Source organism: Emydura macquarii, unplaced genomic scaffold, assembly GCF_026122565.2.
Source record: "Emydura macquarii macquarii isolate MOO-44397 ecotype Brisbane River unplaced genomic scaffold, CSIRO-AGI_Emac_v2 contig_1146, whole genome shotgun sequence".
In the NCBI taxonomy this organism is placed as follows: domain Eukaryota; kingdom Metazoa; phylum Chordata; order Testudines; family Chelidae; genus Emydura; species Emydura macquarii.
The window spans coordinates 19,396,411-19,422,974 of record NW_027131283.1 but is presented as its reverse complement, the minus strand read 5'-3'; the positions used below and the strand labels follow the sequence as shown (position 1 = coordinate 19,422,974).

The following is a 26,564-nucleotide window of genomic DNA, read 5'->3' as shown; positions in this document are numbered from 1 at the left end:
TTTCTGTATAATGTGTGCCCTGGCAAATTTGGCTCATTTGAGTACATAGATAAATGCCAAATTAGCCAGTGAAACCTGAGATTTCTCTTCCTTGAGGGTCCACTCCTGCAAGGCTCGGAGTATTCTCAACTCCTCTTGATTTAGCCTATGGGAGGACCAAAGTCCCAGATGTACAGTGGAGAATAAGTTCACTTCACCTGTGAGGATTTTCTGGTATGATCTGCGTTCAGAGACTGTTTGTAAATTTTCTCTGCCTACCGCTATCTTTCCCGTGATCAGGCAGATTTTAAAACAAATTTTTTTTTCACAATACGATTCTGTAAGGAAAGCATATTTCAGTAGTTAGTACTGCATGATAGTAATGGCTAACATTTGTTAGGCCCTGCCCTGGGCTCCACTCTCTCCTGTTCTTTGTCCCAGCCAATGTAGTGCTGATGGAATTCCTCTGGCTGTGGTTGCCCCTGGAACTCAGGGTGGGTGGGCAAAGCTCTCTGGAAAGGATAATAAAGGCCAGTCTTTGTTACCTTTTTCTGGTGATCTTTATTGAGCCAGAGAGGAGACTGTGGCCCCAATTCAGCAAGGTGCTTAAGCACATGCCTAACTTTGGGCTTGATCCTGCAAGACGCTGAACACGCTGACCTGATCCAGCAGAGCAAAATATCCTTCACTTTAAGCAGTAGTTGCACAGATGCTTATAGTTAAGCAAGTGCTAATGTGCTTTGCAGTATCCAGTCCTTTAAGCCTCTTTATTAATGATCTTGGCACAAAAAGTAGGAGTGTGCTAATGAAATTTGCTGATGATACAAAGTTGTCAATAGAGAGGAGGATCGGAATATTATACAGGGAGATCTGAATGACCTTGAAGACTGGAGTGACAGAAATGGGATGAAATTCAATAGTACAATGTGCAAAGTCATGTATTTAGGTTCTAAGAATTTCTGCTACAAGCTGGGAGCTCAGCAGTTGGAAGCGACAGAAGAGGAAAGAGACCTGGGTGTGTGGGTCGATCACAGGATGATGATGATGAAGCACCAATGTGATGCAGTCATGAAAAAGGCAAATGCGATCCTAGGTTGTATCAGGTGAGGAATTTCCAGTAGAGAGAGAGGCACTGGTAGGCCCTCGCTGGGAATAGTGTGCACAATTCTGGTCACCCATATTCAAGAAGGATGAATTCAAACTGGAACTCGTGCAGAGAACAGCTATGATCAGGGGAATGGACGACCTATTTTATGAGAGGATATCGGAAGAGCTTGACTTGCTTAGTTTAGCAAAAAGAAAGCTTAGAGAGGATATGATTACTCTCTATAAATATACTAGGGAAAGAAATACAAAGGAGTGTGAAGAGCTATTTAAGCTAAAGGACAGTGTTGGCACAAGAACAAACTGATATAAACCTGAGAGAGCCGAACAAATTTATGATTCGCTTTTGCATGACATGGTTGTTTGTGATGGTGGGGGCCCGGCTCACTTCTGTTTTATGTCTTATGTTCCTAAAGCTCATGCTTCGGGGTTTCAACCTGTCACAGGGAGGGATCAGTAAGGAATTTCCACCCTCCCCTCCATCTCAATGTATTCTGGGAGGCTTCCTCTGAAGCATCCGGGATGGTCAGAACTGAAGATAGGACATTGGGTGAGGTGGGCCAGGGCTGTAAGGTGGTAATGAGCACTCTCTCCCAAGGGCTTGGCTGGCTGGTACCTGCTCAGATGCCCACTGATTACCATATGTGAGGTTGGGAAAGAATTTCCTCCTATGTCAGATTGACAGAGTTCTAGCGTTTTTTGCCTTCCTTGGTGGGTGAGGAGCACTTGCCAGGATTATCTGGGTATATCTCATTGAATCATTTCCGTGTCATTGTGGGGGCCTTGAGCACTGGTTCCTCCTGTTCTCTACCCGTGGCACATAATAGTCTATTCTCCTGTGGGCTGTAATACTTTGGTCTCATTTCAGTTGTTGAGTTGAACGTGCAGGTGCTGGGTGGTGCTGGTGGCCTGTGGCATACAGGAAGTCAGCCTAGATAGTCTACAGGTCCCTTCTGGCCTTAAAGTATACAAGCACTTTAATGGGACGACCCTCATGCTTAAAGTCAGGCCTTGATTCAGCAAGTTACTTTTGTGCATGCTCCCTTAGCCCACTCAGTCCTCTCTACACCATGCCACCCATGTGGTCCAGTGGAAGGGAATAGGAATAGTGCAATGAGGGGCAATGGATTGCCCTTCTGCACAGTCTGTCCTGGAGGGTCTCCTCCTTGCTCAGAACTGGGGAGAGAAGCAATCTTGATAGAAAAAAAAATCTACATGATGAGAACCGTTACAAATGCTGTGGCTAACATTCTGCAAACACAGCTCTCACCACAGACCAAGCGACATTATTTTCACAGGTCTACAGAAACCAGGCAATTGTGTAACTTTATTGCAGAAATACTCTCAGAGGTAAAATACTAACAAAAGGTCAAAAATGTTGCATTTGGAGCTGTGGTTTTGGTTGCTCTTTCCTATAACATGGGTGCAGCATGTTTCAAAAGCATGCTGCTGCATGCAAAGTTTAAGCCTTCCAAATCGATGCAAAATAGCAAAAAGTATCATAAATCCACCAGGAAAGAAATCAATCAGAAATGGCAGTAGTCATTTTAGAGAATTCCATTATGATATAAATGGCTTAAAGCGCTTGACATTTAAAATGTTACTTTATATGTAGAAACATCAATCTGCTTCTTTTGTTTTCTCATGGTTCAGTGCTTGCAAAATCAGGCCTTCCTCAGCCAGGGTGGTTAATTAGATAGGAGCCATCAATGTGTCAGGCCATCTTTACAAATAGAGCTCCTTTTCCATTGAGTCATCTAGTCTGAACAAACCTGCAGTAATTTATTAATAAAGACCCATTAAAAAGATCCTATCAAAGTACGCAGTGAATTGCTTTGTGAGGAAGAAATCTGCTGCATGATGGAGTGCATGACTGTAAGGCACTGGAAGTGAAATTCACCACTCAGGGCAGGAGCCATAGAAAGCATAGCAAAATAACGATTTTGTTAGCATGGAGAACATAAGAATGGCCGTACTGGGCCAGACCAATGATCCATCTAGCCCCGTATCTTTTCCTCCAACAATGGCCAGTGCCAGGTGCTTGAGAAGGAATGAATAGAACAGTGATCCATCCCATTGGCCATTCCCAGCCTCTGGCAAACAGCAATCCCTGTCTATCCTGGCTAATAGCCATTGATGGACCTATCCTCCATGAACTTGTCTAGTTCTTTTTTGAACCCTGTTATAGTCTTGGCCTTCACAACATCCTCTAGCAAGGAGTTCCACAGGTTGACTATGTGTTTGTGTGAAGAAATACTTCCTTTTGTTAGTTTTAAACCTACTGCCGATTAATTTCATTTGAAATAAAGGTCAAGTGGATGTGCCGAGGTTCTCTGCAGCACCCCCTGAATGCAGTGATACTGGGCTCCATGCCAGCTCTAGATAGATGAGCACAAATGAGGAGCTGAGGGTGCAGCAAGGGCAAATAACCAGGAAAGCCAAGATTAGTTCACTTTGCGGGTTCACAGAGTTGCAGCCTCCGTTACAGCCTGGGGTGGAGTAGAGGCTACGGAGGGGCTGCAGGGCTGCTCTAGACCTCGCTGATCAGCTTGGGGGTGAATTCAATCTCCTACATGTACTTTCCCACACAAAGATATTTTGCTTGGGCTTAGTGTGACAATGCAGAGGCTGAATTTCATCCTGGACATGTGACTGGAAAAAAAAAGTGCTCTACTGCTGGAGACATCTGGCTACGTTTACCTACTTGCTTAGTCATAAGTATAATATTGCTGTAGAAAGTTGATAAGCCAAAATTACAACCTTGAAATAGATTTCAAAGTAAATCTTTAAAAGAGACACCCCCGTGCCTCATAGATTTGACCTCTACAGAAGGCTTACTCCCAGTAGCAGACAGCCCCCTAAAAGAATGGTTTTGTTTTACTGACACTGCATATAGATACTTTGTGCACTTTACTCCGGTAGGAGTCTGTAGCAGCTTTAATGAAAAAGTGATTTCAGCTGACCCTGGTGTATCACAGGGCAGCCTATTAGCAGTCTGGTTGAGCAGCTACTCCAGGAGAGGCTTGCTTATGAACAGAAATCACTTCACCGACCAGTGAAATGCAGTTACCTCGGGTGTGGGGGAACAGCGATCAGCTGGGCAACCAGTGCACAACATCATAGTAGGGGAAAGGAATTTTGGGAAAAGACATCCGGGGAAGTCCCTATTCTTACAAAACATGCAAGGGAGTCTTTAACATCTGTACAAAAAAGTTAAGACATCTCCCTCTCCCTCCCTTCCCCCACAAAAAAACTCCCCTCTTCCTTTCAAAGAGATCCCACCCTACCGGTTGCATGGAATTCAGTTAATCAGTGCATGCTGGTTGGAAGGGACAGGCTGAATCTGACCCTTCACAGGTTCCAGCCTAGGGAGTCAATGTCTGATGTTAGGGCTACTAAATCGCACTCTGTGCTGACCCTTGTAGGAGAGAGAACGAATGAACCAGAGATATAAAGAAGCCTGCTATATACTTGACAGCATGGTCCAGTATACAGAGCACTGAAGTGGGAGTCAAGAGAACTGGGTTCTTAGTCCGAACTCTGCCGCTGACCTATCGTGTGACTCTGGGCAAGTCATAGAATCATAGAAGATTAGGGTTGGAAGGGATCTCAGGAGGTCATCTAGTCCAACCCCAACTAATCATCCCAGCCAGGGCTTTGTCTAGCCGGGCCTTCAAAACCTCTAAGGATGGAGATTCTACCACATCCCTAGCTAACCCATTCCAGTGCTTCTCCACCCTCCTAGTGAAAAAGCTTTTCCTAATATCCAACCTAGACTTCCTCCACTGCAACTTGAGACCATTGCTCCTTATTCTGTCATCTGCCACTGCTGAGAACAGCCTAGCTCCATTCTCACTGGAAACTCCATCAGGTAGTTGAAGGCCATTATCAAATCCACCCCTCACTCTTCTCTTCTGCAGACTAAACAAGCCTAGTTCCCTCAGCCTCTCCTCAAAAGTCATGTGCTCCAACCCCCTAAGCATTTTTGTTGTTCTCTGCTGGACTCTCTCCAACTTGACCACATCCTTCCTGTAGTGGGGGGCCTAAAACTGGACATAATACTCCAAATGTGGCCTGACCAGTGCTGAGTAGAGGGAAATAATCACTTCCTTCCATCTGCTAGCAATGCTCGTACTAATGCAGCCCAATATTCCGTTAGCCTTCTTGGCAACAAGGACACACTGTTGACTCGTATCCAGCTTCTTGTCCACTGTAACCCCCAGGTCCTTTTCTGCAGAACTGCTGCCTAGCCAGTCGGTCCCCAGTCTGTAGCAGTACATGGGTTTCTTCTGTCCTAAGTGCAGGACTCTGCACTTGTCCTTGTTGAACCTCATCAGATTTCTTTTGGCCCAATTCTCCAATTTGTCTAGGTCACTCTGTATCCTATCTCTACCCTCCAGCATATCTACCACTCCCACAAGCTTAGTGTCATCTGCAAACTAGCTGAAGGTGCAATCCACCCCATCTTCCAGATCATTAATGAATATGTTAAACAAAACAAGACCCTGGACTGACCCCTGGGGCACTCTGGCTGCCAACTAGACATTGAGCTGTTGATCACTATATGTTAGCCTGATGATCTAGCCAACTTTCTATTCACTTTATAGTCCATTCATCCAACCCATACTTCTTTAACTTGCTTGCAAGAATACCAGGGGAGACCGTATCAAAAGCTTTACTAAAGTCAAGGTATATCACATCCACCACTTTCCCCACATCCACAGAGCCAGTCATCTCATCATAGAAGACAATCAGGTTGGTCAGGCATGACTTACCCTTGGTGAATCCATGCTGACTATTTCGGATCATCTTCCTCTCCTCCAAGTGCTTCAAAATGGATTCCTTGAGGACCTGCTCCATGATTTTTCCAGGGATTGAGGTGAGGCTGACTGGTCTGTAGTTCCCTGGCTCCTCCTCCTTCCTTTTTTTGAAGCTGGGCACTATATTTGCCTTTTTCCAATCATCCGAGACCTCCCCCAATCGCCATGAGTTTTCAAAGATAATAGCCAATGGCTCTACAGTCACATCAGCCAACTCCATCAGCACCCTCGGATGCATTGCATCCGGCCCCAAGGACTTGTACATGTCCTGCTTTTCTAAATAGTCCTGAACCTGTTCTTTCAGCACTGAAGGCCGCTCACCTCCCCCCCATTCTGTGCTGCCTAATGCAGTAGTCTGGGAGCTGACCTCGTCTCTGAAGACAGAGGTAAAAAAAAGCATTGAGTGCTTCAGCTTTTTCCACATCATATGTCACTAGGTTGCCTCCCCCATTCAGTAACGAGGCCCACACTTTCCCTGACTTTCTTGCTGCTAACATGCCTGTAGAAACCCTTCTTGTTATCCTTCATGTCCGTTGCTAGCTGCAACTCCAGTTGTGCTTTGGCCTTCCTGATTTCATTCCTGCATGCTCGAGCAGTATTTTTATAGTCCTCCCTAGTCATCTGTCCAAGCTTCCACTTCTTGTAAGCTTCCTTTTTGTGTTTAAGCTCACCGAGGATTTGTCTGTTAAGCCAATTTGGCCACCTGCCACATTTGCTATTCTTTCTGCACATCGGGATGGTTTGTTCCAGCGCCCTCACTAAAGTTTCTTTAAAATACAGCCAGCTCTCTTGGACTCTTTTCCCCATTATATTTGCCTCCCCGGGGATCCTGCCCATCAGTTCCCTGAGGGAGACAAAATCTGCTTTTCTGAAGTGCAGGTTCCATATTCTGCTGTTCTCCTTTCTTTCTTTTGTCAGAATCCTGAACTCGACCATCTCATGGTCACTGCTGCCCAGGTTACCACCCACTTCTACTTCCCCTACCAATTGTTCCCTGTTTGAGAGCAGTAGGTCAAAAGGAGCACAGCCCCTAGTTGGTTCCTCCAGCACTTGCCCCAGGAAGTTGTCCCCAACATGCTCCAAAAACTTCCTGGATTGTCTGTGCTCTGCTGTACTGCTCTCCCAGCAGATGTGAGGGTGATTGAAGTCCCCCAGGAGAACCAGGGCCTTTGATTTGGAAACTTCTTTAGTTGTCTGAAGAAAGCCTTGTCTTGTCTACCCCATCCTCCTGGTGTGGTGGTCTATAGCAGATGTCCAACACGACATCACCCTTGTTGCGCTCACCTCCAAACTTAATCCAAAGACTCTCAACAGGCTTTTTTCCAGTTTCATACTGGAGCTCTGAGCTCTCTTTTATACAGTGCAAGTCATGTCACCTCTCTAAGTTTCAATTTTTCTGTTTGTAAATGTGGGTAATAATGGCTTTCTTCATAAAGTGCTTTTAAGTGAATAGATGAAAAAGTTATGTAAGAACGAATTATTATTTATTTATTTAATTATGGACCTCATTATGTGACGCCATGTGTGCACAATTCCCATGGGAGTCAATGAACATTTCACTCTCAGATCAGCTATGGAACTGGACCCTAAGCTAGGAGGGAAAAAAACAGAAATCCAACTTCAATGTCTACTGTTATAAATCATATTATAAAATGTTGATTTCAGTCATTCTGTCTCACTTCTCCATGATGTGAAGGGTAACTTGATTCATCTCATGCATGCATTGTATTTATAATTCATATTGTTATTTTTGAGAGGAAAATAAACCTTATTGTACATATGAGAGGAAAATCAAATTAAAATTATTGTAGGGTTTTTTCATAAAAGTCATATTTTAGGAAAGACAGAGAAAAAAGCTATTTAACTAGTTGTTTTGGTTGCTTTGATGTGATCACAGCAGCTGCTAATATGGATTGACAAATCGGAGATGAGTTTATAAAAGGATATAAATGTTTTTATTGAACAAAGTAGCAATCCAAAAAGGTGTTTTCAAAGGCAATTAGTTATTTAATTACAGCCTTCGGGGGCATTGTGTGATCATTGTAAATAGGCTGCCTTCTTCTAGCTTTTTCTAAAATGGTTTTGCATTGTACGCTCTACATCTTTCTGGAGTTGAAAAGAATCAGTCCTTAAGGTTAATTGACTTAAGTTTTCAATATATTTTATGTTTTCTTTGTGGTTAAACACAGAGAATTGGCATGCTGACCATGAGTAATGCAGTAAAAACAACCTTTTCCATTTTTTCCATGAGTACATAATATACAATATATGGAGTTCCATTGTGCATAGATAATCAGCTTCAGCAAGGTTTTTTCTGATTCCCACAGCTACCCTTCAGGAACTCTGACAATGTTATAAAACTAATCATGCTGGTACTAATGGGCAAAGAATGTTTTATTGGCCATTTGAAAACCACTTGGTTCTACTCCTCATCAGCACAAATATTTGGTAAAATTAGCTGGATGACAAATCATGCGGGTAACATTTTTCTTGCCTAAAATGTAGCCCTTATTGTACTATTCCAGGCAAACTGCCGCGCTAGGTCTAAAATGAAGATTTAGGCAATTTAAGTTCAGACAAATATGTAATTACAATCAATACCAGATCTACAGTTGTGCCCAAAAATGTATTTGTGTTTACAAGGGTTTGTTTGTTTGTTTTGTCTAAAAAGTGCACATTGGGCCAAATTCTGATCTTCTCTACACTGGTGTGACTCCCGAGCAACTCCATTGAAGTACAAGGATACTTCACAGAATTACACTGGATTTACACCAATATAACGGAGATCAGAATCTGGCCCACAACATCTTATTGTCTAACATCTCATTGTAAGCGTTACATTTGTTCGCTTCAGCCACTTACTTACTTGTGCTGTAAGATACATGAAATAGTGGCAGCAGGATGAAAACATTGCCAAGAGATGGCTCAGATACAGAGATGACACCCATTACACCTGTGCGTCTTGTGCTGAAGATCATGTGTGTGGCAGAGTTGATGTCCTTAGTGTCTGAATGGAGGACTGAGAGTGGCCAGTTATAGATTAGATTTTTCTTATATACATTGCACATGTTTAATCTCTTGCTGAATTTGTATTTTAGATTAAGGGAAAATAAGAAAACAAAAAGGAAGTATCCAGGTGAGGGCACAATGTATCTTTCTGTCACATGCTGCCTCTACTGGAACACAAAAAGGCAGTTGCATCCTTCTGCTGGAAATATAAGTGCTGTCCATAACTAAAATCATAATGTATAGCTACACACCAATTTAAAAAATACAACACAAGATCTCCCTGCTGAATAGTCTAGAGAATGTCATTCAGAGAAGTTGAGGGAAGCACTGAAGAGACACTTGGTACTGGGACAAGGATACAGGGGATGGCAGCCAGCACTAAAACAAAGGGCTGGGCTACACTTTTAGAGAGCAGGAAGTATATTTTTAAACCAGCAAACCAGCTTCTTTGTGACAGCCTGCTACTGCAAAGCATGGGTTAATTCAGTCAAGCAGAATGAATAGTTAGGAAGGCAACTGTAATGTCCATCTGGGGCCCTGGTTCCACCATATTGTGATCTGGGAGGCGTAGGTGTTGGGGCCAAGCCTGAAACTTTCACTAAAAATCCTGTGGAGACCATTCACATCATAGAACTGGAGAAAAAAATTGATGGATGAGCTTCATTGTTTTAAGGGAGAGAGGAGGAGAGATTACTAGCAAATATATTCACAGCAATCAGGCTCAGTTTGTGAACAATTATCAAGTAGGAGAAAAGGCTAAGAGCCAGAGTCTCTCTCATGGTCTGGAGCCAAGGGATTGGGAACTGGCTAGATCTCGCAGACAAGGCTTTCCACCCGTGGGAGTGGTCCACAGCTAGCTAGAGTCATCCATCATCCAGCCATGGCACAGGGGATTTATTAGAAGTGGAAAGGGGTGTGGCTGAAGCACTACGCCAGTCCAGCTATTCTCAGCTGGTAGTTGGTATCTTGGGGGTTATTGCCACTTTACATAGTTTGGAAAACGAGGTGCAGCAGAGAATCTGGCCCTAAAGCTTCAATGAATAAAAAAAAATACAGTGAACGATGTGCTCCCTTCATTAGCGCATTCAGTAAAGATTCATTTGGGGGAGAGAATAATAGAATTCAATGTACATATTTTCATGACTATAATCCCAGATTCATGGAGTTTAAAGCCAGAAGGGACTATCAGATTATCTAATCTGGCCTCCTGTATATCACAACCACCACCAGCACCCACATACTAAACCCAACACCCCCAAATTAGATCAAGGTATTCCTTCATGCTGTGTCCTCTGGGATTTACCTTTTCTGAAAATAACATCACCACTTTTGAGCTGTGTACTGTAGACGAAGAGTGGTGAGGCTTTTCATCAGATGAGGATTACCATCTTCACTGCTGTCTCATCTCGCTCTCTCTAACATGAAATAAATATTGCCTGTACATTTTCAGGATGGCATAACATCTCTTATGGAGCACAGTTGAAGCAACCAGAGCTCTGACAATTCCTCATGTGTTCACTGAAGCATCAGCCACTGTAACCACGGTGAGGTTACACCATGTAGCTGTGTTACTCAATGTGTTGTGTTACTCAATGTGTGTGACACAATACACCATGGTAGCTGTGTTACTCAGTGTGGTATTGCTAGGGATGTAAAGGAATAGCAAGCAGTGACAGGATTCAGTTTTTTGCAATAAGAAAGACAAACTGCTCTTTTACACTGAATCAGGGCAGTGACTTTCCTGGTCATATATATTTGGGCCAGATTAACTGAAGGTGGCTCAGGGAGGCATAAACTACACCATCGTGCACCAGGCCATTGTCTGTGTTGCAATAGTTTCTAAGGATCATAACCATAGACCAGGACTCCATGGTACTAGGCACTGTACAAACATGTAACAAAAAGACAGTCCCTGCCTGAGGAGTTTATAATTGAATGGCCCCCTGTACCCCAGGATGGTATTCACTGTGATGGATACCAGGCAGAACTACCATCTCCACACTCTCACAGTGCTGCGTGCATGTCAAGAAAAGTCTGCGATGTACTTCCCTGTTCTACAGGAGGAGAGAAAACACTACTCCAGTCTGCTTCCCCTTGCAGGAAGAAGACAATCAGTCCTGCACGTGCCCCCTGCTGGGAAATGTCTGTAACACTGTAATCACTGGAGAAGCATGATAGAGTAGCAACCTCTCCTTGCTACCTCTGAAGGCACCCCAGTGAGATGAGGGTGTTACTGGGAATAAAATGGTTTATTTGGGTGTGTTTTCACTGCAGAGTTACCCTGGTTCTTACTAAGGTGTTATCCATAAAACATCTCCCATCCACACATAAAACTCCCTCGCCTGAATTTGGTGGTGCTTTCAGTCCAGGCTAGCTGGTTTGGCTGGGGGGTGTAGGTAAGGCTAAATCTTGCATGAGGTTATCACTCAGGCTGGTAACCCACCCACTTGACAGTGAGGATGCAGGCTGAAGTAATCAAGTGCTGTTAGTCCTCCAATGCCTTCCTACAATTATACCCCTTCTGCCCCCGCTGTATGCCCAGAAGGAAAAACCAAGTATTCCAATATTTCACTGGGAAAAAAATCATAGCATGGCTGTTTACAGCAGCACAAAGAACCATGGGATATGGTCCCAGAAGTTCTAGTGACAAACATGGGGGAGTAGAGCGCCTGTGAGGACACCATAACATGGGCAGGGCTTTGCTCACACCCAGGCTAGGCTCACCCAGGTCCTCATACCCAGGAGTCAATCACTCAACTAAACTCTCCGCTGAGACATAGCTTTCATGCCTTGAACCGCGGTGCATTTAGGTGGTGGAAAAGTTATTTCCTTTGTTTTCCCAACCTGTGCTAAAGGAGGTAGCGAGGGCTCTTGTTCTGGACTCTCCTCAGGACTTGGAAATGACTTCAGGGGAGAGCTCACGGCCTCCTCCGTGGGCTTTCATATTCCCAGTGAGAAGTGTAGGGGAAGCTTCATTTCTAAGGCAAAGTTGATTACAGCTTAATTATAGAGATGCTGCCACTTCTCTAGTGCCTCTTATTTTAGCTTCTGCTTTTTTCTTCTTTTAGGGACTACTACCAAATGTAGTGCTTATTATTCTGATGAGCACTATTGGTTTTCATCAGCCAACTCATGGTAGTAAGTGGTTTCAACAAAGAGCTCTTAAATGATGACACCTTGAGACTGCAGCCTATCTGTCAGTTAACAGCCACATCCTAGACTGAGTGAGCGGTGTTTATCAGCCCAGAATATGGTTATGACACGGAAGCAACGTTGAGTCACTATTAAGAGAAGGAAATATCTAATAGGTAGAATTTTTGATGCACTGTAGCTGTGAAGTTGAGAAGGTCACTCCTTATGGGGTGGCCACCAGGTTGATGAGTTTTGCAGGCAGTGGTAAAAGCAGCATACAGAGATTTGCATTCTGCATAGCTACTGAAAAGTACTGTACAGTTGTCGGTCAGGATTGTACAGTATTCCTACTCTCTGACTGGCTGAGACCATTCAATTTCAATGTAAAAAGTTGGAAGGGCTGGCTCTTTAGGCTCTTTTTCTCCAATGTGGTATGTTGCGATATTATTGGGAGCTACATGCACATATGCAGCTGATCTAAAGTGCACTGAAGTCAAAAGAAAGATTTCCTTTGACTTCATTGGGTTTTACATCAGGCCTATGGAAAAAACTCCATTGTTTTTAATATTATATATTGTATTGGAAATAAAGGAATCCTATCCGCTTGTTGAATATATCCCAAATGCCAATAGGGTAGGGTATGTAATACTGCGAGGGAAAATGAAAAGCAAATTGTTATTGGAAGATCATGTAAGTTACTCAATAACTTGTTTAAATGGCTTTATGCAGAAGGAAATCTTCCAACAAATGGAATGGGGGTATTTTAAATAATGCTTAAAACTTGTGTACCATCTTTTTTTCCTTTTGTATTTCTTAAGGCTCCATTTATGAAATGTTTGGAAATGAATGCTGTCTGCCAACCGGAGAATTGATTAAAGTTACTGGATTCAAAATTAATAAGATCATTGCAAGCATCTGCGAGAGTAACGAAGACAGTCAGTGCTCAGCCAGAATTGAGTTGCCGCTGAATTTTCCAGGTACAGTATTTCATGAATATATGTTACTGCATTTTTATAACGCCCCTTTATCTGTTCCATTGTTTCATATGATGTACTTGACTGATGTCTGTCTGAGTTATCCACTAGGCTGCCAAAGAATACAGTCGTAATAGAAGGCATCAGATGAAAGCAACTAATATCTAAATTTCACCTTGTGTGGCTTTCATGACTGGATAAGAAATATTATTATTATTATTATTATTAAAAATGAAGCTGGTAATGCTGCTTATACCTACGGTTGTCCAAGAGCAGACTCATTATGAAACTCTATTTTCAGCTACTTATGACTCTGCCAAACTTTGACTGTTTGGATTGAAATTTTTCATGCCCGGTGTCGTCTTCGGGCTATTTATTTATTTATTTATAATTTCTGCAGAAATGGTCGAGCTATTTCTGAGAACGAGATTAGGGAAAAAATACACTGTTGTGCCAATATTAAAAAAAATTCTTACTACTGTTTAGTTGAGAAGTTCTGGTGTCTCCATGCTTTGGATCGGGGACTTGAAATGTGGCAGGCGTGGCCCTTGAGTCAGGGATGGGTCTTGTGTTGTCTCTATGGGGGAAAAAACACCAACATTTAGCCAAGTTTATAAGCTTCTGAAAAAGCTCAGCTCACATGTGCTCAGTAGAGACTTGTTAGCATTTGGCAGCCATCTGTGCTGACCATATTCCAGCCTCTCACAGCTCCTGTATGCCCATCGGACTGCAGACACTCCATCCCAGAGCTGCAGGTGCTCAGCAAAAATTTTTCTGCAGTTGCTACTCCCAGCTACTGTGGGTTGCCGTGGCGCCAGGAACCAGAGCTCAGAGCAGAGAGACTTTCTCTCCTGTGCTCTCAGTGCTTCCACTGTGGGGGCCCAGGCAGAGTGGAGGAGGAAACGTCTGGATTCGAATTCAGAAGGAATAAGAGCTGGAGCTAGGGCAAGGGAGGAAGTGGAGGAAGTAGATTAAAACTAGGATCTGGTGGTGGGAGGATAGGGGAAGGAAGGTAATTGAAAACGGTATGGGAGTTGGCAGGGGAGAACACTGGGAGAGATTGGACAAGATGACTGTGAAACAAGGGCAGATGTGGAGACTATAGGGGTCAGAGGGAGGGGGGAGACTGAAATCGAACAAGGAGCAGGGTGGGAGGGCATTAGGATACACTAAGGAAGTAGAATGGGAGCCAGGCCAGGCAGAAAAGCTCAAAAATCTCATGCTTTTTAAAGCCAGGCTCGTGCTTTTGGTGGTCTGACTTGTGTTTAAATACTTGGGGTAGTCAGTATTGGGGCTATCTGAATTCAAGGAATCAAATTTACACTTGGTGCTAGAGGGTTCGCCCTTTTACACCACAGCTGAATTTGGTCCAAGGACTCTACTACAATCTTCAGGGAGATCTGCAAACTCGCTCAACCAGCGTATATGAGAAATAAACTCTGATTTTCTTTCCTGTCTGAAACTATTTCCATTGGAAATATAAACCTATTATGTTGAGCCTTACATCTACTAACACCACTTTCACTGTTACACCCTATATGATGGGTGGTGCTGAACTCAGCAACATAGAAGACGGTAACAGTGACGCTTCTTATTTGGTCCAAGAGAGAAAAAGCATTGTATAGCTACATTTGAGATCTCTTCTGGTGTACATTGTACTGAAAGTTTGCTAATTGGTCTAATTTCTTTCCTGTTTAAAGAATGATTCTGTTGTAGAACACGAAACAGTCCCACTCATTACAATTATTGTTTGACTAGACAATTTTTCCTTTTCTAAAATTCTGGTCTGAATGAAATGACATTAAATGGTCTCGGCTTACTCTCCCTCACAGCACAAAAATACAGTATAGGCTTTTGAATTGCAATTCCTTTTTTAAACTCTGTCATTGACTTATTTTGGAAGAAACATTATTTAGTTCACTAGAACTCTTGTGCTGGGTTTCTAGCATTGCCCTGGTTACCCGTGGAAACAAGTAAACCTTTTGTCATGTTCTTTTCAAGTGCCATTCATTGTGAATTATCTTTTGCACCTAAGGAGCCTGCCTATTCTCTCTCTTTGTGCTGATGTAAATGAGGAACAATTCCATCCAAGTTAAGGGAGTTAAAGTGATATAAAATTGGTGTATTTGAGAGAAGAATCAGGCCCATTCACGTTAAACAAGTTTTGCTCTTTTTCTTTGTGAACATTTCTGGTGTTTATCTGCACATCTCTGTAGAGCTCCTTATTTCTTTTCCGGCAAATCTGATTCAAGTCCTAATCTGACCCCTGTATTAGTGAAAACTCCTGAAAACATGAGTTCACTATCTGTTATTTAATTTTATCCTCATTCTATTTTGTTCATTTATGCTTCAGAGGATCAGTCTATTCTTTCTGTGCTCTCACAACTGGACAAAAAATCTTCCCCTGTTATTTCTGAACTACTCTTTTCATTATGAAGAACTTGGTGAAGGCTGACAGATTTCATGACACTCTGAACTTGGACCTATTGTTTTTCTTTGTACTCTCCAGTCTGCATAAATATTTGTAGATTTTCTGACAGTTCACAAGATCTGTAATAGTTTCCTTTAATAATAATCATGTATCACCTTCTCAAAAAAATAAATTAGCATTGTTATCGCCATTGTAGCTGAGAGGTAACTGAGGGATTTAGAGATATGATTTGCCAAATGTAACACAGTTTATTGGTGGGAGAGTTGGGATTAGAATCCACAAGCCTAATTCTGATTTCACTTACAATAGAGAAATGCCACTGAGTTGAGCGTAGGGTTTTGGCCCATAAGTTTGCAAATGTGTTCTAAACTTCTACTTTCCATTGCTTCTAACTTTCTCCCAACCCCCAAAATTCCCCTTTAGGAAATGTGCATGCTTTGATTTCTGCCAAAATGTGATTCTTCTTCAAGTGCTTGCTCATGTCCATTCCACTATAGGTGTGTGCCCGCCTTCGTGCACGGTCCCCAGAACTTTTTTCCTCTTAGCAGATCCCCCTGGAGTCCCATGCACATGCTACATTATATTACGCACTGCCGGCCGTATGTCCCCTCAGTTCCTTCTTTCCGCCCATGACGGTTACTGGAACTAGCTTTGCTCTCAGCAAGTACTATTCTCCTTCTTTGAACTTGTTTGTTATTCTAAGTAGTTTAAGTAGTTGTTAAATGTTGTTAAAAAGAGGAGTTAGAGATAAGGCAAGTCCCTGCGGGGACTTAGAGTAGCAGAGCTATGTCCTGGTCGCCAGGATTCAAGCCGTGTGCCTTCTGTGGGAAGGCCTTCCCGCTTAGCGACCCCCACAACCGCTGCCTTAAGTGCTTGGGGGAGGCACACAAAAAAGATAAATGCAGGGTGTGACCCTTCCGTGCCTAGGGTAGCCACCTGAAAATGCCAAGGTCAGGGCAGGCTGTAAAAAGAGAGCAGATTCTCCCAGCACTGGTGAGTGACACTGAAGTCAGACTTCCCAACCGGCCACAAACTGCGCTTCTGATTCCCCCAAACTGGTTATCAAGAAGCCAGTACACAAATACACACAGCCCCCTTTACTGCATTCCAGTTTCTGGCTCCCAGTCAGCCATTATGTCCAGTAAAGAGACCAGTTATTTTAACTCTATGCTCTTTACTAAAAAGGTTCCCTCTGACCCCAAAGGGTCAGCCACAGTACCAGATCAATATAAGTTTGGATCTTACCCAAAATACCACGCTGCCAGCCAATCCTTTAGTAACTAAAACTAAAGGTTTATTATAAAAAGAAAGAAACAAACCATAAGAGAAATGTTAAAAGGTCAAAGCAAATCAGATACATACAAATGATTGAAAGTCCATGTGCATCAAGTTTCTGAGAGAATTGTAGAGTTGTAGACTTGTACAGTTCCTCTGACACACAACCAGTATTTGGATGGGTCCTAGTCCTTCAGTTCAGTTGCAAGTGAATTGATCCAGAATTGATCTGTAGCTGAACAGGAACTAAAGACAAAATGGTTTCCCAGGCCACCGCCTTATATACCCCCTGGCCCTGGCCATCCTGTCTTGTGGAATTTTACAGGAACCAAAATGGAGTCCAGAGTCACATGTGCAAGTCCAGGTGACTCATCAAGTATATCCCTGGCTTCTCCTCCTGGACTCCTTGCACCTGGGAAAGTCTTAATGGGCCATTAAGCAGGCTATTGTGCTGCAGCCATCCTGTCTGAGACATTACCCAGATAGCACAATTTGAAATGCTGATATATCAAACATATCCATAACTTCCATTACATGTATCACATATGAACATAAGTATTACCATCTTACCTAATACATTTTAACCTTTCTAACAGTACCTGACTTGGCATATTTCACATGGATTATTATGATTTTGACATATTGATGTTAAACAATAAAACAAATGCCCTCCCCCTTCCCCCCCTCCCAGCCAGCCAGCATGACACAGGGCTTTTAAACCGAGTACTCAGAAGGACAGAGAAATCTGGTTAAAAGCCCTGCTCATGGAGGCAGTGCTCTGCCCAGCGTCCGAGCTGGCCTGCTCCACCTTGGCACTGAGCCTGACCTCGGTGCAGAGTGCACTGCTGGCACCAGCTTCGATTTGGCACCGTGCAACATCACCGGTACTGAAGAGGACAAAGCAGCACGTGGAGTGCGAACACTCTCCTGCGCCGTCGGTACGGGCACGGTCGAGTACGGAGATGCACCGGACCTGGCCCGTCGAGTTTTCTCCAGTGCCTGCATCTCCGGTCAGGGAGCCTCCCCCGACTCCTGGGAGAGTGCCCCTTCCAATGCTGACACCAGAGGCTTTTCAGGTGGCAAGAGCCTTGTTGGCCTTGCCTACGCCACCTCTGCCCCCCCGCCCCCCAAGAGAGAAGGGGCAGGTGTCATGGGGAAAACCCGTGTTGAGTCCCCCTGAAGGGCAGTGGAAATCCCCGGTTTGGGGAGGAAGATCTCCCGCCAGACGGCTACCGGGGGTAGAGCAGAGGCGCTCCCCCAGCAGTTGCTCCAGGTTGGTGTCATGAAGCCGGCCTGCTTCGACTCAGGATGCGGAGTCCCCCTCTCAGCACTGACGTTGATCCCCAGCATCAGAGGCAGCACAGGCTAGGAGTTGGCACCGGTCAAGGTCTGCCAGGCGGCGCATCGACAGCTCCCATCCCAGTTTCCCAGCACCGGGGCGGCACTGAGGCGGCACAGAACCTGGTCACTGTCGGAGGACCCGATAACGAGGAGTTCGCCCGCACCGAGGCAGCGCAGAACCTGGTCACCGTCGAAGAACCCAGCACCACGCAGTCCACGACGCGGAACCCGGTCGCCGGAGTCCAGCTCGGCACTGAGGAGCTCGGAGTGACACTGGCCTCAGTCACTGAAAGGGTCTCCTGGGCCTCATAGCAAATGGTACCGAAAGTCATTGGGACCAGGACGACGCTCCAGTACCTCTAGCTCTTTGCAGTGCACCTCTGTTTGTCGGCACCGTTCGTGGTGTCGGAGGCAGTCCACGTTGTCCTCCAGGTCAGAGGCGTCAACAGGGTAGTCCAGTGACTCGGGGTCTCCCGGGGGGACAGCTGTTGGGAGAGCCGATGCCCCCACAAAGCATCACAGCCTGTAGTGCAATCAGTCCAGGGTCAATAGCCACAGCAACGGCCTTACTGGGTCCTAGGGGGATCCGGATGGGGCCAGGGCCCCAATCCATCCTATCATTGGGGGTGCAGTCCGCGCCTCTGGCACAGGAGAGGGATCATAGACACCACTCCTTGGACGAGGAGTTGGACCCCATGGAGGGGCCATCAAGGGGTGCAACCCTTCACCAGGAGGGGGCGCACCCGCAGGACTCGCCTCGGAGGTCCTCTTCCTCCTCACCAGACGAGGCAGTCTCCTGGGACCCCTCGGCGCCACTGGAGGATTTCAGGGCACACCAGGAGCTGCTCAAGAGGGTGATCTCCAACTTGGGGCTGGAGGTGAAGGAGTTAGAAGAGGCTGAAGATAGCCTCTTTAATGTGCTGGTGGCTGCCCCAGCGAGAGTGGCCCTCCCAGTCCATGAAAGGGTCCTTAAGATTGTAAAGGCCCTGTGGCAAACCCCTTCCTCGGTTGCCCCTACATCAAAGGTGGCCGAGAAAAAATATTATGTCCCGGCCAAAAGGTTTGAATATTTGTTCACTCACCCTGCCCTAGGAACCCTGGTGGTAGATGTGGCTAACCAGTGAGACAAGCAAGGTCAGCCAGGATCCACTCCCAAGAACAAAGACAATAAGAAGCTGGATTTGTTTGGGAGAAAGGTTTATTCCACAGCAAGCCTGCAGTTCAGGATTGCCAACCATCAGGCCCTCCTGGGTAGATATAACTTCAATTTATGAGTCTTCCTCAGGCGGTTCGATGAGGCCCTGCCCCAGGACCAGGCTGCAGACTTTAACACCATCATGGAGGAAGGAACCAGGGTAGCTAGGGCAGTGCTCCAGACGTCCTGTGATGCTGCTAACTCGGAGGGCAGGGCCATAGCCTCCGCCATCTCCATGAGAAGGTGCTCATGGCTGTAATCCTCGGGCCTGTCCCAGGAGGTGCAGCAATCGATTCAGGACTTCCCCTTTGATGGGTTGGCCCTATTCTCTGACCAGACCAATGCGAAGCTGCACAGTCTGAAGGACTCCAGGGCCACGCTTCGCTCCCTGGGCCTCTACACGCCAGAGGCTTCCAGGCATCAGTCACGGCCCCAGGCGCAGCAGCAGCCAAGGCCTCTGCCCAGGCCTTTTCAACCCTATAGAAATAGGGACAGGAATAGAGGGTTTAGAAGGAGTAATCAGCCCCCCAGCTCGTCCTCAGCCCCCCAACAGGGGCCCCCCAGGGGGTCGGGCAACTGGAGGAGACAGTTTTGATGGTGCGCCCGAGGGTGGCGCCCCGACTGCTCTTCTGGATCTGCCCCGCCCCTTCCTAAACAGGTTAAGGCCCTTCTATCCCGAATGGGCAAAGATCACTTCGGACCGTTGCGTCCTTGGGATAGGTTCAGAGGGCTAAGCCCTACAGTTTACATCTACCCACTCCCCTCACAACAACCCTCCCCCTCTGTCTGTCTTCAGGGACCCCTCTCACGAGCAACTCCTCTTGCAGGAGGTCAACACCTTTCTCAACATAGGAACGGTGGAAATGGTCCCTCAAGGCAGAAGGGGGAAGGGGTTCTATTCAAGGTACTTCCTCATCCCCAAGGCGAAGGAGGGGTCTGAGACCCATATTAGACCTGTGTCGTCTAAACAAATATGTCAAACGACTCAGATTTTGCATGGTCTCCCTAGCCTCCATAATCGCTTCCCTGGATCCAGGAGACTGGTATGCCGCCCTCGACCTCAAGGATGCATATTTTCATGTGTCTATCCTCCCCAGCCACAGGCGTTTTCTCTGTTTCACAGTGGCTGGCTCCCACTACCAGTTCACAGCCCTGCCCTTTGGCCTGTCTTTGGCTCCAACGGTGTTTACCAAGTGCATGGCGAAGTGGCTGCCCACCTGAGATGAAAGGGTGTGCAAATTTTTCCTTAACTGGCCGATTGGCTGATCAGGGGCAGGTTCAGGTCCCAAGTGCAGGACAGCGTGACCCTCACTTGCTCCTTGTGCAGCAGGTTGGGACTGCTCATCAACAAGCAGAAGTCCACACTAATCCCAGTGCAACGCATAGAATTCTTTGGGGCCACCCTGGATGCTTCCCAGGCCAGAGCCTTCCTGCCTCAGCCATTCTTCGAGGCAAAGGTCTTTATCATCTCTCAGCTGCACTGATGCCCCACATCAACAGCCAGGCACTGCCTACAGCTGTTAGACCACATGGCGGCCTGCACGTATGTAGTGAAACTAGCTTGCCTGAGACTCCGACCACTTCGGGCATGGTTGGCCTTGGTATATGTGCCGAGCAGACACCCTTGGACCAGATGGTCACTGTCCCCCTGCCGTCTTAGCCTCCCTAAACTGTGGCGGACTCCCAGGGCAGTGATGAAGGGCGTTCCATTCAGGGAACTGGTCCCGTAGGTCACCCTAAATTCCGACACTTCGGATGTAGGATGGGGAGCCCACATCAGCGCCAGCTTAGGCACTCAGGGAGGAGAGGCTCCTGCACATTAACATGAAGGAGCTGAGGGCCATTCGCCTAGTGTGCAAAGTGTTGTTCCGTTTCCTGACAGGCAGAGTGGTACAGGTGCTGACGGAGAACACGGCAGCCATGTTCTACATAAACAGGCAGGGGGGAGTGCGCTCCTCGGCCCTCTGCGAGGAAGCTACCTATCTGTGGGACTTTGCCATGAGGCACGATTTCCTCTTAACTGCCTCTCACCTCCCGGGAGTGAGGAACGACATGGCGGATCACCTCAGGAGGTCGTTTCTACCCCACCATGACTGGTTGTTGCACCTAGAGGTGGTGGCTATGATCCTTCAGAAGTAGAGTGTTCCCCAACTGGACCTATTTGCGTCAACCTGGAACACGAAGTGCCCGAGGTTCTGCTGGCTCCAGGGTCGTGAGACTGGGTCTATTTCCAACGCATTCCTCATCAACTGGACGGGGACCCTCATGTAAGCGTTCCCATCCATTTCGCTCCTACCCAAGGTCCTGCTGAAAAGAAAGAGGGACAGGGTGGACGTTATACTCATTGCTCTGGCCTGGCCGAGACAGCACTGATTCAGCATGCTGCTGGACCTCTCGATCGCCCCACCCCTGGAGCTCCCGAGGCGGCACCACCTTCTATCCCAGGACCACAGTCGCCTGTAGCACCTGGACCTGGACTCCCTGCACCTCACAGCCTGGAGGCTCTGTGGTTGATGGAGGGAGAGAGAGCTTGCTCGGTGCAGATCCAACAAGTCCTGCTTGGCAGCAGGAAACCTTCCACACAGGTCGTGTATGAGACTAAGTGGAAACGCTTTACCTCTTGGGCGAAGTCCCAGGGTATATCCCACCCAGCCACTCGCCTATATAGGCAATCCTGGAATACCTGCTCTAGCTAAAGCTCCAGGATCTGGTGCTGGCCTCACTTAAGGTTCACCTGGTGGTCATTTCAGCCTTCCATCAGCTGCTAGAGGGGAGATCGCTGTTCTCTCATCCCATGTCGGTCAGGTTCCTTAAGGGGGTGGAGAGGCTTTATCCGCAGGTCCGTGACCCGGTGCCTCCCTGGGATCTCAACCTGGTCCTCTCGAGACTCACAGGGCCCCCCTTTGAACCCATGGCTTCATGCCCCCTGCTCATGCTTTCATGAAAGGTAGCTTTCTTGGTGGCCATTACCTCAGCTAGGAGGGTCTCTGAGATTAGGGCCTTGACTTCAGAGCCCCCTTATACCATATTGTATAAGGATAAGGTGCAGTTGAGGCCACATCCACCCTTGCTGCCCAAGGTGGGTTCCCAATTCCATTGTAACCAAGATATTTTTCTCCCCGTGTTTTTTCCCAAACCTCACGGTTCGGAGGAGGAGAGGAGATAGCATTCGCTGGACGTGTGATGAGCCCTGGCCTTCTACATCGAGCATACAAAGCCGTTCCAGAAATCGACACAGCTCTTCGTCACAGTTGCTGACTGGATGAAAGGCTCACCTTTCTCCACCCAGCACATCTCCTCGTGAATTACATCATGCATCAAGTTCTGCTACGAGCAGGCCAGGGTGCCGCTTCCGGGAACCACCACAGTGCACTCAACCAGAGCTCAGAGCTCAGACCTCATCTACAGCCTTGCTGGAGAGAGTGCCTCGCAGGACATCTGCAAAGCTGCCACCTGGTCGTTGGTGCATACCTTCACGTCCCACTACGCCATCGTTCAGCAGGTGAGAGAGGACACGGGATTCAGCAGAGCGGTGCTGAGGGCAGCTCACTGGTAACTCTGACCCACCTCCAAGGTATTGCTTGTTAGTCACCTATAGTGGAATGGACATGAGCAAGCACTCGAAGAAGAAAACAAGGTTACTTACCAGTAACTGATGTTCTTCGAGATGTGTTGCTCATGTCTATTCCACAACCCACCCCCTGTCCCCACTACCAGAGTTGGCAGAAAGAAGGGACTGAGGGGGCATAGGGCCGGCAGTGCCTCATATACCACGGCATGTGCGCGGGACTCCAGGGGGCCCCAGATCCGGCCCTATGGGATCTGCTAAGAGGAAAAAAGTTCTGTGAACCGTGCACGGAGGCCTGTACACACCTATAGTAGAAAGGACATGAGCAACACATCTAGAAGAACATCAGTTACTGGTAAGTAACCTTCTTTTATATTTAGAAAGTTTAAGTGAAGTTGATCCAGCCATTTTGTTATGACACGGATGGAAAAAATACCTTTAGACACTTGTTAGCAGTCAGCCTCAATGTCTGAATCTTAGAAGTTTAACTTTGTCATATGTTTCTTTCTCACGAGGAATAGTTGCTATGTTATTAAGTATGAAAAAAATTTGGATTGTAATTTTAATTTATAATGATTTTAATAAGGTTCTGGATAGCCAAGGATAATCGATTTAAATGAAAAAATTCCTGGTAAAAAATGAACAAATATATCTGAGCAAGCAAAGCATTATGAGAAATCATCAGAGCATATGATGCCAGCTAGAGAAGGATTGCTGTTGTTTTCATTCTTCACACCAGAATAATTTTTTTAATATTTACCTCTTATCTGGAGAGAGAGAGAAACATATGGAACTTTACATACTCATGAACACAAACAGATGGTTACTAGGTACATTTAATTCACAGGCATAATCAATATAGAAGCAACGTGTACAAGTCCACATGGTTCTTTAGCTATCTGCTCTGGCATTCTGTTACCAAAATTAAGAAAACCATCAGAATGGAAGATAAAGATTTTTCTCCTCCCAACCCTGACGGAGCCAGTCTGCATGAACCCAAGGGGATAGTCAGATCTCTAGTTTCGTACGATTAAAGTGTATTAATTACTGTTTTATATGAAACCTGCTTTCTGACGTGAGGATATTTATCAGTTTCATGGTACCAAAGTGGAATTCCAAATGGCTCAGCAGTTACAGAAAATTTAACATAGCACTACATTCAGTGTCAGATTGATAGAGGAGAAAGGGATCTTCTTCTCAGGGGATTGGAATAGATGACCTCCTGAGGACCCCTCCTACCCTAATATTCTATGATCTGTGGTGAAATTCCTCTCTGACTCCATGTATATTGCCAAAGAATTCCCAGCTCCGGATGTCTTTTCATCCTGGTTTATAAAGATACTCCTGAAGAGCATAGCTTTTGCTTTTTGGAATACAACGTATTGAAATAGCTTGTATTTGTCAACAGCTTTTCATAGGAATTACATCCCTGTCCCACCCCTCAATCCCAACATGCTCAGGGGATGATACCCTCCACCCCCCTTTTGCAGCTTACTAGCCTGGAACGTTGGCTGGAGGATAGTGTCATCTTCGTAACTTAATTCATTCCTCAGAACCACATCCCCGCAAACCTAATATTTTTTGCACAGACTTTATGGAGAGCTGCTTACTTGTAACATCTTTAAATGTGTAGTGATGGTGCCATAAATTATAGAGTCCCTTTTTAAAACCTGAGCCCTGTCACATGCTACTGAAATATAGGGTCAGATCCTTGACAAACCCTTTCTGCTGCTCAGGCTTTGCAAAGCAACTAGAAAGCTAGCCTAATGGGCAACGAGGGATTCTCCTTGCCTCGGGGAATCCTCCTCAAGCACAGCCCTTCCTGGATGTTAGAACCAAGATTTAATCAGGACATTCTGGGAAAATCTGACAGGTTTCCCACAGCGCTTCAGAGGATGTATATACACAGGAGGCAGGCAACTCTGGAACATTTTATCACACTGACAGCAGTGAACAAATAGGATTGTAAAAACCAGTAATACAGGCACTGTTCATGACTCCATCTCTATATAGGGTTGCCAGGTGTCTGGTTGTAACTCCCCTGCCTCAGCCCCTTGCTCCAGGCACTGCGCCCCGTGTGCCCCGATTTCTGCACCCCAGCCCCTTGTTCTGGGGACCGACCACTGCCATGCCCTGCTGTGCCCTGGCAGGTTCCATGGCAGATCCTCTCATCCCAGCTTTGCAGGTGACAGGTGAGTCCTGGGAGATTGGGGATGTGGACAGGAAGGCTGGGGGTGGGGTCTTGGGAAAGGGGCGGGGCACGGGTGTTCAGTTTTCAGCAGTTAGAAAGTTGGCAACCCTTCTAAACCAGACAGTTCCTTACCATGCAGGTTTCTTGCCAGAGCACAATTCTGCTACTTACCCTAGGTGGCTAGTGGAGTATTAATCATGCAGTGTGTGGATACAATCCAGGTTTATAGCCAACCAATCTCCTAACTGGTTATAAACTCGGTTACAAGCTGTAGTATACACAGGGGTCTTAGTGACGCTCCCTTTAGCACGAAAGGCAGTAACTGCTATAACAACGAGAGGGTCCTGTAGCACCTTAAAGACGAACCAATTTCTTCAGGCATAAGCTTTTGTGGGCTGCAACCCACTTCATCAGATTCGTCATGCATCTGACGAAGTGGGTTGCAGCCCACGAAAGCTTATGCCCGCAGAAATTTGTTAGTCTTTAAGGTGCTACAGGACTCTCGTTTTTGCTGTATACAGACTAACACGGCTACCCCTTTGGATTAACTGCTATACACACCTTGCAGTGTGAAGATTGCAGGGAAGATTGCACAGTGAAGCAATGATCACCGCTGTGAAACAATTCTGTGACAAAAACTACTTTACTGTTATGCTAGATCTTTAGCTCAGCGCACATGGCTGTAACTGGCTCATTACCCCCATGTGGCTGTGTGAACTAAGACTGATGTTGGAGATTATCAGCCTGTTGCTTCCAAAATGATGGGCCCAGGGGGTGGGGGGAGAACAACAGTACGTCTTCTGTGGGAGGAAGGTGCAGAATCACTCCGCAGGTGGGGAACTCATGGAAATGAGCTCCCCACTGTGCCACGCTGCCTTGTATGACTCTCTGTCCTTTCTTTTCCTCCATAGCTGGGACAGTGGGCATTTACTCTAACCATGGGGTTGCAACAGCACTTGTGTGGTCCCAGTGGGAAGTGGGAAGAGATGCTCTGGGGAAGGCTCCTGTCTGAGCTTTTGGTCTGGTGGACTGTTTTTAGTGGGGATGAAAGAGCCTTGGTACCTTATTGGGAGAGGATGGCCTTATTCTGAAGGTGCACATTTGCTTGCAGTTACCACTTGGTTTGTATGGGATGCATATTTTGCAGCCACAGCCCAGGTGTTTGCTTTTGAAAATCTGGCCTAGAATTACCTATTAAATGTAGTTATATCCTCTGGGAAACTGGACTTTTGTTATGGCTGCCCAAAAAACTGCCGTGTAGCTATTATACGAGTGCCTGTATGAGGCAATGTTATCACTTCTGAATCTTGTGAAAAGATAGCTTAATCACACAGTTCAACGAAACCCCGCTGTTTAGTTCTCTAAACTATCCACTCCATCTTCATCTAGGAAAACACTCCCAAATATATAAATGTTTGCATTTTTCTTGCTGTATGGACTTCTAACAAGGCAGCTCCCAAGGACTTGATTAACATGAGTTATAGTGCCCCTGGGGTTTAGAGATGCACATATGCAACCTCTGCCTTGTAATACTTCAGAGTTGCA

General features: G+C 46.1%; 1 protein-coding gene across 1 annotated transcript in view; it reads left to right on the top strand.

The window, feature by feature from the left end:
- Positions 1 to 26,564, top strand: part of THEMIS (thymocyte selection associated) — a 128,174-nt gene that overhangs the window by 4,240 nt on the left and 97,370 nt on the right. Inside the window, exon 2 of the mRNA XM_067546792.1 lies at positions 12,863 to 13,021. Within this exon, the coding sequence (XP_067402893.1) occupies positions 12,863 to 13,021 (159 nt within the window). The remainder of the gene's footprint in view (positions 1 to 12,862; positions 13,022 to 26,564) is intronic.